This window comes from Arvicola amphibius, chromosome 8, assembly GCF_903992535.2.
Source record: "Arvicola amphibius chromosome 8, mArvAmp1.2, whole genome shotgun sequence".
In the NCBI taxonomy this organism is placed as follows: domain Eukaryota; kingdom Metazoa; phylum Chordata; class Mammalia; order Rodentia; family Cricetidae; genus Arvicola; species Arvicola amphibius.
The window spans coordinates 62,729,865-62,742,461 of NC_052054.1; the positions used below are offsets into that span (position 1 = coordinate 62,729,865).

The window sequence follows — 12,597 nt, forward strand, 5'->3', positions numbered from 1 at the left end:
AAAACAAAAAAAAAAACAGAAGACACACACCTAGGTATCATCCCCTGATAGGCACACCATCTCCTACAGACAAATCCCACACATACAACTAGGTGTCAAGACCAGCTGCCTTACATAGAAAGTGTCATACACACTTTAATTCTCTGCTTGGTACCCTTTTCCGAATACAGTGAAAGCCCAACATATACATACAAGTCTACATATCAGTTCCTAGGACATAACCTTCCCCTATAACTAAGACCCTTATATAGAACACAACTAGGTGTTACATACTATCACCTAAAACCATAACCCCCATATTCGTACAAGCAAGTGTCGGGTTCTGCTATTTATCTCTTCTCTTACAGCCAAAGCTCCACATGTACATACATGGTTAGGTTTCAGATCCTGCAGGCTACCCCCTCCCTTACTGCCAAAACCCACTATCACATGGTAGGCATAGTGTCAGGCCCTACTGTGCATCCCCTTGTCTACAAATAGAGCTTATCATACACATGTATGCTTCAAATCCTTCTAGGTACAAACTTCCCTACAGCACAGTCCCCATATACACTCATTCTCTCTCTCTCTCTCTCTCTCTCTCTCTCTCTCTCTCTCTCTCTCTCTCTCTCTCTCTCTCACACACACACACACACACACACACACAGACACACTCATTCCATGACCAAAGGACAAGTGGCATGGCACAAATGACTATGGGATCTACTAAATCTACTCCACCACAAACAGATGGAATCCATACATGAGGGCTCTATGGGTGTGAAAGATAAGCAGAGCAGGGAGATTGAAGTAAGGTAAAATGTTTTCACAGTAATCTATACCAAAGTATAGGTGGGTGAGAGGCCTTGTGACTTCATTTGCTGCACTAACACACCTTTGACTTAGTTGTAACAGGAAAGATCTAGAAGTCTCACGGAACACCTCTGTAAGTTGCTCAAGGTCAAGGATCTGAGGAGCTTTGTTCATTCATCTTGCTCTAGTGTTCCTGAGATAATCACTGAAGGATGCTGTGATGCGGTGTGACCTGTGGGATGTTGCTCTCAATTTCTGACAGGTCATGAGATATGGCCAAGAGAAGACATATTGATTTTTCCATTCATCTGGTTAGGAATCCATCAGCTCAGACCTTGGGAGTTTATGCTTTATACAAGGCAAGGGTTCCTCAACCATAATGGAGGGACTAGGGAATTTGTCTTCACATTCAGGTATCGTTTCCTTCCTGCAGCCATCACTGAGCCAGCCTTGGACACCTTTCCAGTACCATGATTCACACTTAAGACACAACTAAGGATTCTGACTCAAACTGAATTGATAACTGCTATGGATCACATGATTCTGTGGGGAAGACAAAAGGAGAACACTACTCATTTTCAGTTCACCATGAGGCTGTTGGGCCCCCACCTTTCATCTAACCACTCCCCTTCAAATTGAGATTGTGACTGAACTGCAGAATGTCAGGGTTCACTGAACACAAGCTTGAAAATATTCTACAGTCTTCATTACCCCAGGGTCAACACTCTCCAGATCTTAAATGCTCAGAAGATTTTAGGCAGTGTGGTGAGCCTGACATTGGGATTTAGAGCTTACAACAGTGGAAGACAAAGCAAGGGCTTAGACCTGCGTGTCCTCATTGCCCTAGTATATATCCCATGTGCCAAGATCTGAAAACAAAGTAACCCTGTCCTGGCCCTGATCTGCCATAGACAATCCATACAAGTGCTGGGATAGTCCTTGAACTTTCCTTGAAACAGGCCTCCTCCATCTTCCCCGACTCTGCCTGCCATCCTGTCTGAATGCCATCCTCTTCAACACCCAGCATGAACTGGACCCTGATTTCTTCCATGCCTGCTCTCTATCCACCCTTTTCCACAAATGAACAGTGCTGAGTTCATGCGTCCCACAGTCTTTTGGAAAGTTCTTGCAATCAATGACGACAAAGAAAAGGAATCCCCTTATAGATACTCTGGAACATGATCAGGGTCACTTAAGCAGCCCAATCTTTTACAGTTAAAGGATGAGAGTCAGAAATAGAAAAACAGAATAAGACTGTTTATGGAACAGGACATTCAGAAGTTATATAAAGACTGGCTGACTATAAAAACATACTAAAGTTTGCAGTGATGCTACTTAGAGAAGACAGGAGCATGTCAGAGACACACGAACTGACAAACTCCTAGGCAATGATTGAAGTCTCATAGAGATGGGAGATGCTGATGTGCTGTGAGATTTACAGCATCACAATGCCATTGTCTGTGCTCTGCTGTAAACTCACCACTCTAAACATCAACATAAAAGCCTTGGCCCTGAAAGTAGTTATGGTGCACTCAGTCTGCAAAAGGTAAAACTGCTACCAAAATTGAAAGCTGAAGTGAAATTCCATGAAAAATTCATTTCCATTCAGCTAGAAACTGTTAATATATCTGTGCCCATTACCCCATAAAGCTCAAAATGTCTCCAGTCTATCATTGTAACTAGGTTTTCCTGTTATGCTTATTAATATTATTGAAGTGGCAAGGATCAATAAAAGGGATTTGATGTGGAATGCCATCACTATTACATAGGTTTGTATACTTGGTCCCCATCAGGTTGTGCTGTTGGGGACACTGTGCAATCCTTAATAGATAGGACCTAGAATAAAAGTTTAGGTGATTGGAGAAACAGGGGATGAAAATGCCATGTAACCAACTGCATTACACTCCTAATGTCCATCCCATGAATTTCCCCATTATGTTGCCTTATGCCCTTGTAAATCTGAGGTTAGAGAAGTTTTCCTCTCAGAAGAAAATCATTAAAAGCTATTTTATCACAGCAATGAGAAAAATTAGTATAGTTGTTCAGGATAGAAAGTGAGAGTGGGAAAAAACCCACAGTGGGTTTTGCTGAGCTGTGATTGGCCCATTGCATGTGACATCACAAGGAGTCATTGTGAGGTACACTAGATACCAGTCCATATAAGGTGCTACTTGGGTCAGAGTTTTGTCCTTATACTACAGAGAAGGAGTTGGTTGGTGGATGAGCAGTTGGATTTCTCATAGACTTGGACTTTCCTAACTAGATCGAAACAGTGAGTTTTCCTTTTCTTTATTTTTTACTTTTGGTGTTTGGCATTTATTAATTAATATTTTGAAAATATTCATGTTTTAAAATTTTACTATATTTCTAATCCTTCATTGACTGAGATTTTCCATTTTTCACCTCAGTTCTTTGTCATTATTAGCTGTGTTCTGGTTTATTTTATGTACACAATGAGAAATTTGATCAGGATTACACAGTCCTCCTGTGATAATATTCACCAATTCTGTGTCACTTTCCTGTCCATGCCATGTGACCAATGCCTCCATTATATAAAAATGCATCCCCTTGTCCTACTATAACCTGAAGTAGACAAAATGAATATATTTTATTTGTAGAATTAGATTGCTCGCAGTAAAACTTTTTCTAGTTCTATGTTTGTCTCTGGTAGTGGCATTTCATTCCTTTTAATGGCTGACTATGTTCACTTGATGTTGTGTAAGCTATGCTCTGTCAATTTTTGTATGTGAATTGATTCTTGTGTTCCTAGTGAAGGCATCTTGATCATGAAGAATGGTCTTTTCAATGCATCACTGAATATGAAGTAAAGTATCTAGTACTCTTTTTAAGGGCATTATCATATTCTTAGTGAAGGACACAGCCAGATACTTGTCATTTTTCGGGGTGTTTTTACTTGGTTAGAGTAAGAACTTTTTGAAGAGTTTGTTTTTTGAAAAGATTTCCCTCAGTTTCATGGACTACTGGAATATTTGTGGATCATTATAGCTATTTCTTTAGTTTGCTGGATTCATCAGTGAAATTTCCTGGTAACAATTCAAGACATTGCTGATCCATTGGAATCTATATCTCTTGTTGTTTTAGGGTTTTTGTGTGTGTGTGTGTGTGTGTGTGTGATGGAGGAAGTAAAGATGAGAGGTTATGGAGGAACTGTGACACTAGGAGAGATCCTCCTTCCAGGCAAAAGACTCTAGTTCTAGTAATGATAGCCACTCAGTGGGAGTCTGAAGCAGTTTCATTCCCATCAGACAAAACATGGCTCCATGAACTTCAAAGTTTCTGAGGGAAGGGGAGGTCCTGCACCACCAGGAAGTAATCTTCGTTAATGAGATCTATGTTGTGTGACAAAGGAAACAATCTGGGATTGAAGCTATTTGCAGGGGTTATTGTTTCTCAGGTTATATAAGGTGAGAGATACAATCAGCGTGTGATTGTGTGACAGCAAAGAATCTGCCTTGATATCTGGACTAAATGGGTGAGGTAGGAATGGGTAGGAACCCTCTTTGCTAAACCCATGTGTATCGGTTATTATTCTGTTGTGATAAAAAATAAAAACCATGGAATCTTAAGAAGGGATAAGAACTCATGGTAATGGGGCAGAGGCATGGCAGCTAGCTGGACTCTTGAAGGCAAAAGTAGAAGTCTCAGGGTGTCAAATCCTCAAACTCAAGCAGGAAACAGAGGGGCTGAGCAGATGAAGACTAGGATTGTTCATCTCAAGGACAGTTCCAGTGATGTACTCCTGCCACTAAGGAACCTAAAATATACCATCAACTGTCCTTGAAAATCCATGTGTGCAAATGCCCAATTTGTACAAAATATTTCTAATTCACAGTAACACAGTGGTTTTGTTAAATATTTATCAGATGTGTTGAGAATTTGTTTTCTAGTTTGGGAATTTGTGGAACATATGAACATGGAGCTAGAGAGGAACTTTGTCACTAGAGGATAGAGAACCTCTAATGTGGTGTCACCAGCCACCTAACTACCATCTCTATAGGAAACAAGATGCTCCCAACACCAAGGCTTCAGTGTCTCTTGAAAGCCTGTGCACAAATAACCCCTCCTCCTTACAGTTAATTCTGGTCTGAGATTTAGTAACAGACATGAGAAAAACAGTTGGGGTACTGGTTGTGGTACAGAACCTGATAAAAAAAACACTGTCAGTTCTGACAAGCCATGATTGGTTGGTTGCTTGTGGTGACATCAAAAGGAGGCATTATGATGAATGCTAGCAACTAGTCCATGTTAGGCACTGTCTGAATGGGGTTCTTATTCTTGTATCTTGGAGTAGCCTACACAGCAGCTGGACTGACTCGGATAGAATAGGAATCTCCAACCTACTGTACCTTCCTAGAGTAAGTTTGTTTCCAGTTTGTTGGTTTTGTTTCCATGGGTTAAGGTTTGCTGTTCATATTTACATTTATATTATCGGTTTACAACCTAGCCTTTATTTGTAAATGTCTTATCTATTTCTTCATTATTGCTCAATTTCTTATTTGAAAACTTATTTATTCTTTTTTAAAATTTAGTTTCAATTTTTGTATGTTAGAACATTTGTTACTGTATATTGCCCATAACAATTTCATTGTAACATTCCAATACATAATAAATGGATAATAAATGTGTTAGGTCAATTTCAGGTGAGAATCACATCTCTTATCCAGTGTGTAATGATTGCTAATTCTACTATCAAAGACACACAGGCACATATACATGCACTGAATGTCTCTTGACTATTGTATCCATGAGTTTTTATGAAGTAGAACATGAAAAGCAAAGTGTTCATTGATGCATCAGAGACAAATTCAAGTCTCTGCTAAGCAATGCTTCTTATAACACCCCAACTACGAAATCACTCAAAGACCCACCAGGCGAGGCACTGATGGCCTATCTAGTTAATAGCAATCAACATGGTGGTACAAATCAATTCATACCATAGGCTAGAGGAATCTACACAAAAAAAAGATGCAGTCTAGAGAGATGATCAGGGTGTACAAGCTCGAGTCCCCGAGTTCAGATAATCTCTACACCCTTAAAAAAGCTAGGCTTAGTGGCAGGTATCTGTTACCCTAGGATTGGAGGACACAGAGACATGAGGACCACAGTGACCTTCAGGAATGATGTGAAATTCTCAACCAGTAAAGAGATTATGTTAAATAAAAAATGGTTGGTCAAAATACCAAAACAATCTAATTTTGAGGTCTCATGAGTCCTAATAAGAAAGATTTTTTTTTTTTTTTTTGGTTTTTTGAGACAGGGTTTCTCTGTGGCTTTTGGTGCCTGTCCTGGAACTAGCTCTTGTAGACGAGGCTGGCCTCGAACTCACAGAGATCCGCCTGCCTCTGCCTCCCGAGTGAATTTTTCCGATTTTTTAGAAGTATACAATTTCAAAATGTCTATTATACTTTAAGTCCTTAATAAATAATTTAAGTTTTTAAAAATTATTATGTATTTTTCAGATTATAACACATTTTCCCTCTTCCTGTATTTCTTCTTTCCTAACCTTCCACAAAACCATTCTTTGTTTCTGTTAAATTCATGGCCAGTTTTTTGCATGAATGGATGAATGGTTATTACGTGTGTGTGTGTGTGTCTGTATTCCTAAACACATAGCACATCCTGAAGAAAAAAAAAACATGACAAACAACAGAAGTCTGACTAAAGATTAGATCCATTTGGGAAAAAAAAGAAAACTCGAAGTTTAAGACTAAAACATGATTTGGCTTTAACCCTTAGGAGTTTGTAACAAGAAAGAGACACACAATTTGAGGTTCTAAGTATGTTACCAACATTTTTGCATGTCACACCAATAAAAAGGCAGGAAGTCTATGGCAACAAGTGGGTAAGTACTGGTACTACGACTGACTGAAGGAAGACTTGGGGAAGACTGCTTGGGTTGAGACCCAGGAAGAACATGAAAAGTTAAGGAAACAGTGAGCTCATCTCACTGCAAAGAAAGTAGGCACCCATGTGGAAACTGAGTCTGAGAGAACAGGCACACGGCACTTACCGGAAGATGAATTTTATTGTAGAAATTCTCCCATTTGGAAGAATGCTTACACACAGGCCCTACCTCCATTGGATCTTTACTCATGAGGCATTACAGAATGTGTTCTTGGGGGATACAGCTGGTCGGAGAAGGGTGGTTAGAGTCACTGTGCAGAAAGGGCATCAGAGGTGGGCACTATGGCTTAGCTGAGGAATTCCAAGCTGCCCCATTGACACCTATTACAGCAGGCTTACTTCACATGGCTTCATTCTCCTCCCCACATTCCCACTACCTATAAATCTATCTCCCCTCCTCCCTTCTTCCCCTCTTCCTCACTCATCCCTTCATCACATCCTTTCTTTCACCCTCCTTTACCCTTACCCTCTGTTCATTTATCTTTCTCTCCCTACCTAGTTGCTCATCAAATTCCCACAGTGCTCTTCATCTGAGTCTGTACCAGGTATCTCTTAGGCAGCAATAATAAAGGGGGAATTTTCATAGGGAGACCTAGAGTAAACAGCATCGGGGTGACAACCCACATTCAGTCATGGAACGGACCCCAAAATGACAGAAGCTCTGCCCCAACAGTAACAGGTCTCCTTCATGACACTTTGATGTGTCCAGCCCCTTAACTCTGTCCTTCCCTGACTGACATTCAACAGCAGGCCCTCCTTCACAGGCTAGTACAACATTCTACTGACTAAAGAGCTTCCCCTCCAGGACAGGCTCCAAAGCTACAGAGAAACCCTGTCTCGAAAAACCAAAAAAAAAAAAAAAAAAAAAAAAAAAAAAATTCTCATTTTCCTACTGGGTTGTCTTTCTCCTAATGCTTCATGCAAGTTCTTTAATTAACAAGGTCAGTCAATTATTAATACACATATATCCATACTTATCATACTACACAAAAGTCAACTCCAAATGGATCAATATAAAACCTGATAGAAGAGATTATGGGGCATAACCTTGAGCTCACTGGAACAGGAAAACGTTCTGAACAGAACACTGTTAGCGCATGCACTAAGATCAACAATAACTGTGACCTCATGAAATGAGAAGTTTCTGAACAGCAAAGGACTCCATCATTCTGACAAAATGACAGCCTATAAAATAGGCTACGATTTTCACCAACTCTGTAGTAGCATTTAAATTGTATTTTCATAAAGACTGCCTGAAGATCTGAGAGTTAAACAGTCCCACTGGTCAACCCTACAGATCAGATTATGGTAACACACACCTTTAATCCCAGTAGCCACACTAGTTGCCATAGAAACCAGATGGTGCATGCCTTTAATCCCAGCCCTAAAGAGGAATATAAGACAAGGGAAGACAGCACTCACAGACAGTCTCCTCAGATTCCTGGAGGCAGGATCACCATTTTTAGACTGAGGTCAAAGTAACAGTAAGTGGCTGGATGTTTTGCTTTTCAGATTTTCAGGTTGAACCCCAATTTCTGATCCTGAGTTTTTATTAATTGTGCTTCACAACTCTACACCCAATAGAGGGCTAATATACACAAAATATAAAGAGCTAAAAAAAAGATACCAAAAAAGTAAAAACAAACAAACAAAGGGAAAATCCCTTAAAATGGAGTATAGATCTAAACAGAGAATTCTCAAAAGAGGAAACACAAATGATGGTAAAACACTTAAAGCAATGTTCAGTAGCAGAAAATAAGTAAGGTTGTGGTCACAGGCCTAAAAATGTCAGTTATACCACCTCATCTAAGGTTCTGGGAACACTGAAAAAGAGGCAGAAAGGGAATGAGAAGGGAAAGGGGAGGCAGGGTTAAGACACGGCATTTCTCTAGACTCCATACAGGAGTTGAAATCAGTAACCAACAGCAGCTGTGCTTACAAGCACTGACGTCACACTAGACTACAGTCAGGTTATCACTTCTCATTCAGGAAGCTTTTCTTTGCAACATAGACCACTGCAAAAAAAAAAAAAAAAAAAAAAAAAAAAAAAAAAAAAAAAAAAAAAAAAAAAACCCTGACTAATGAAAATGCAGACTTATGGAGGCAGGTGCAGTGGATACTTCTATGGAACATTCCTGTACCTAAGGGCTCAATGAAATTTTTGAATAGGAGGTAGAAAGATTTTAAGAACTACAGGTTCAGAAGTTTGATGTGAGATTGTGTCTCCTAATAATGCAAGATGCTACTTCCATAAAAATCTCACCTATCTGACCACTAAAATAAAGCTGGGCAAGGACAGAAACAATTTGGACATACAAAAATGCATACGGAAAAGCCCACAAACCTCAACCCTGCACAGAGAGCTACAGATAACTGAGGAATACTGGGAGCAGGAGAAATAGTCTCAAGGGAAGAGCATGCTAATTGGTTATCCAATATCAAATAGTCAGCCTTGAAAACATTCATTCAAATAACATTATATGACTTTGTAGAACACGTGTGTTATTAAGGAATGAGCATTGGCTAACATATACTAAATGTTTAACACGGCATGGGACAGGAAGAAGGAAGAGTAGGAGGGTCAATCAAAAGAGTGTATGAAGAAGCCTTATGAAATACCACTCATTGTCTTACAAGTGAATAGAAAATGCAATGCAAAAAATTTTGAACAGAGGTATCCTACATGGACAAATAATGCTACTCACAGACACCAGGGCTATTAAATGGGATGCTCTTTACCAGTTAATAGTTATCTGCGTAGGAGGCCCAGGAGACACCCCAAACAAAGCATAGCATTGCTCGTGCTCTTGCCTGACCATTTTGTTGTTGAAGACACTAAACATTTTGGTTCCAAGATAGAGAGACTGCAATCTTGAACTTATGAGGGAACTCTCCTTGCTAGCAAGCTTTTGTAACACTGCAAGGTCCTGTGATGGCTGCTATCAGAGAAAACACATCAATGGTCTTACCTATCCCTGGACCCTGCATCCAATATTATCAACCTATAAGCAAGGATGTGTGTACACTGGTGCATACAGGCATAACCAACTTCTCCCTTGATTTGAATTTGAGGCTTGCTTCATAGAAGGGAATTCATGAGCTGTAGTATAAAAACATGGTAAAAACAAACATGGCTTGGAGAATAAATAATGTTTTCTTATTGATCATGCAGTTATCTGCCATCTAAATATTCATGTCTAAAATAAATAAATAAATAAATAAATAAATAAATAAATAAATATTCATGTCTATAATTATCAATTTTCACTACTTTCAACCTTGGTGCAAGAAACCTCCTTTGCAGTTGGTGGTGGGTAACTCAAAGACTTAAACTGCCCCAAAAGTACCAGGAAAAGTTAACTGTGTAAGATTGGGACAATTATCATTTCATCATGGCTGAGTGGTGAGGAGGGGTGGTCTCATCTGAGTCTCCTTTCACTGCATGAAGGTCCAGTAGCTGTTAAAGGCATAACATTTATTTAGAATATTTAGAATAGAGTGAATACTTAACTTCTCTTTTTTACTTTAGGAGAACATTTTCTTGTTTTCTTTAATGGTGAATTTGCTTTTATGTGGGCAATTTCAGCACTGGGGAAAGAATTTAGCAAACTGAATGCATTTCAGCGGTGGAATTTCCAATGAACAGCCACACATGGGGATTATATATGGTTTCCCAGAACTATAAATTTTGTGATGTGTTTGTCACATACCAATGTTACAATATTTTTGTCTCCATGATTTTTTGTTGTTCAGTGTTTATGTAGTTCTGGCTGTCTGTGAACTCACTATGTAGACCAGGATAGCCTCAACTCATGGAGATCCTCCTGGTTTTGCCTCCTGAGGGCTGAGATTAAAGGTCTGTTCCACCACATCCACCATTACTATGAATCATTAGATGTTGAACACGATAAATGTTTTTAGTGCAGCTTTTGGAAGGGGCTGGAGATATGGATTAGTGGTTAAGAACACTGGCTACTCTTCCAGAGGACCCTTGTTCAATTCCAAACATGCATAGCAGCTCACATTTTTTTTTAAATCTACCTTTAGGGAAATCTGATGACTATTTCTGACCTCTCCAGGCACCAGGTATACGTAGTGCACAGAAATATTCACATACAGTGCAATCACACACACACACACACACACACACACACACACACACACACCCCAAAGGGGGGAAAACAGCAAAACAACAAAACCTTTCCCAGTTACTTTGCAGAATTTTATTTTCATATAAATCCTGTGAAATTTGTTAAGATTTAAGGCATTCACAAGTTTCTTACCCTTTTTCTATTGTTGTGAATTCCAGATAACACTATGTCACATTATTTGCAATGGTATTTTTCTCAACAGAGTGAATTTTTTGGTGTCTTCTAAGATTCAAAATCTGAATAAAGGATATGTCACATTCTTTGCATTTGTATGATCTTTCTCCAGTATGAAGTTTCTGATGTTTTTTAAGATGTGAGTTACGGGTAAAAGATTTGTCACATTCCATACATTTGTAAGGTTTCTCTCCTGTATGAATTTTCTGATGTTGCCTAAGAGTTGAGCACTCGGTAAAAGATTTGTCACATTCCTTACATTTGTAAGGTCTCTCTTCAGTATGGACTCTCTGATGTGTTCTAAGATGAGAGTCCTGGATAAAGGATTTGCCACATTCTGTACATTTGTAAGGTTTCTCTCCAGTATGCATTTTCTGATGGCGTTTAAGTGCTGACAACTGATGAAATGATTTTCCACATTCTCTGCAACTGTAAGGTCTCTCTCCTGTATGAATTCTCTGATGTATTCTAAGATATGAATCCAGGCTAAAGGATTTGCTACATTGCCTACATTTGTAAAGTTTCTCTCCAGTGTGAATTTTCTGATGATTTCTAAGATTTGAGGACATATTAAAAGATTTGTCACATACCTCACATTTGTAAGGCTTCTCACCAGTATGGATTCTGTGATGCCTTTTAAGATGTGATGATTCAAGAAAGGACTTACCACACTCTTTACATTTGTACAATTCCTCTAGGGAATGAGTTTTCTGATGTCTTCTAAAAGATGAATAGTGGGTAAAGGAACTGTCACAATCATTGCATTTGTAAGGCTTCTCTCCAGTATGGAGTCTTTGATGAGTTTTCAGACTTGAGTATTGAGTAAAGGATTTTTCACAAACGTTGCACTTGTAGGGTTTCTCTCCAGTATGAATTCTTTGGTGCTTTGTAAGAGTTGACTTCACAGTAAAGGATTTGTCACATTCCTGACATTTGTAAGGCTTCTCTCCAGTATGAATTCTCTGATGTTCAGTGAGGCTTGAGGCAGTACTAAAGTATTTCCCACATTTGTCACATTGGTGTGGTTTTTCTCCAATACAGATTGGTTGTCGCAAAAGACTATATGCAGATGCAAAAGAGTCATCATATTTTTCCAGCCTGTGCTCTTTCTTTGCTTTGTGGACTCTCTGATCTTGAGTAATGTTGGGACACATATATAAAGATCTCTCACAGTCTTTAGATTTGCAAGGTTCTTCTCCAGTTTGCATGCTTTCATGTTTATCTGGGTTTGACGAGTCAACAGAGTCATCCCTATGATTACTGCATCTGTAGTTATTAGAGTTTTCTGTAGTTTCATTTGTTCTATAAAGTGCACATGTGGAGGGGTCATGAAGCACTTTGCCAAGCTCATTACACTGACAACACTGCTTTTCATTCTTCACATGGTGATGGCTAGGATCACATATGCAATAGTTCTCTGAAAATAAGTATAGTTCAGATTAATAGGGCTTATTCCAAGATTAAACACTTGATAAATTATTGTCTATCTATGTTCTTTTAAGATAAGCGAACCAGCAACTATTTAGAGTTCCTAGTAGTCAACTTTCTTCATCAC

General features: G+C 39.1%; 1 protein-coding gene across 6 annotated transcripts in view; it reads right to left on the minus strand.

Moving 5' to 3' along the window:
* Window positions 1–10,917: 10,917 nt before the first annotated feature.
* The window catches only part of LOC119820864 (zinc finger protein 54-like), a 65,020-nt gene continuing 63,340 nt past the window's right edge, over window positions 10,918–12,597 (minus strand). For all 6 annotated transcript variants that reach the window (XM_038339537.1, XM_038339536.1, XM_038339538.1 and 3 more), the window contains one exon: window positions 10,918–12,459. In XM_038339537.1, coding sequence (XP_038195465.1) covers window positions 11,033–12,459 — 1,427 coding nt within the window. In that variant the 3' untranslated portion in view covers window positions 10,918–11,032. The remainder of the gene's footprint in view (window positions 12,460–12,597) is intronic.